Consider the following 1,063-nt stretch of genomic DNA (forward strand, 5'->3'; position numbering starts at 1 on the left):
GTTTATTTTTTTTATTTAATTTTATTTTCTTCCTCGTGTGTGTGTGTGTGTGTGTTGTCCTCCCTAGGTATTTGTTGTTTTATCATAAGCAGTTCCTGGAATATGAGTAGCCTTACCTGCATCTGCATCCGCTGCTGGAAAACCCACGAGCAGCCCCTAGCCGCACGGCTCCGAATGGCCCGTGAGACCCATACACACACACACGCACAAACACAGACAAACACACACACACACACACACACACACACCTCTACCTGAAAACTCAACTGACTACCCATCTGCCCGAGCACCCGCCAAGCGAGGAAGATGGGGCAGTGAAACAAACAAACAAACAAACAAGAAAAAAAATAGACAACAAAGTAAATGATGCAAACCGTTCAGCTGCACTGAGCACACTTGTACTTGACAACGGGGACTTCGGACGAGCACGGCGACAGCACGACGACAGCACGACGACACGTGGGGAGGCAGAAGAGGAGGTGGAGCGGAGCGGTGCGCCGAGGTGAGGAGCGGCAGGACCCACAGGAGCCTCGGCTTTCCCTTCTTCCCTCCTCCGAGATGAAGGGATGCATGGACAGAAGAGAGGAGGAGAGGAGGAGGAGAAGGGCACATCTCAACTTCAATCAGTATTGTCTGATGATTTTTTTTGTACTGTTTAGTTCTGTCGTTTTTTTGTTTTTGTTTTTGTTTTTGTTTCTCTCCATGGTGCTCTTTTTCTGGTTGTCTCAGCATTAGGGATGGGGGTCGGGGAGGAGGGGGATGGGGGTCGGGGAGGAGGGGGGGGGGCAGATGGACAAAGAGGACCTGTGAGATGACTGAACAGAAAGGTATTAATGAACACAACAACTTTAAAAAGAGAATATGACAAGTAATTATGATGCTTGTTTGTGACTTTTAGTTATGAAATACTGTATGACTCTCTTAGCACACTTTTCTTTTGGGACAAAACGTGGGAGGACTGCGTGGAAGGGCCAGTTGATTGGCCGAAACTAGGGTGGCGCCGAAAAACAAAGATGAGCCTGGACCTTTGTTTTCCTTTTTACTTTCTGTTTTTGGTTTGTTT

General features: G+C 47.7%; 1 protein-coding gene across 2 annotated transcripts in view; it reads left to right on the top strand.

Annotated features, from left to right (window-relative positions):
* Positions 1–736, top strand: part of LOC143103266 (ubiquitin carboxyl-terminal hydrolase 22) — a 30,457-nt gene extending 29,721 nt beyond the window's left edge. For both annotated transcript variants that reach the window (XM_076267085.1, XM_076267086.1), the window contains one exon: positions 68–736. In XM_076267085.1, coding sequence (XP_076123200.1) covers positions 68–110 — 43 coding nt within the window. In that variant the 3' untranslated portion in view covers positions 111–736. The remainder of the gene's footprint in view (positions 1–67) is intronic.
* The last annotated feature ends 327 nt before the right edge of the window (positions 737–1,063 follow it).

Source organism: Alosa pseudoharengus, unplaced genomic scaffold, assembly GCF_046254945.1.
Source record: "Alosa pseudoharengus isolate Yale_2024_CS ecotype anadromous, Long Island Sound unplaced genomic scaffold, YU_APseudo_1.1 YU_APseudo_1.1_scf_4, whole genome shotgun sequence".
In the NCBI taxonomy this organism is placed as follows: Eukaryota; Metazoa; Chordata; class Actinopteri; order Clupeiformes; family Clupeidae; genus Alosa; species Alosa pseudoharengus.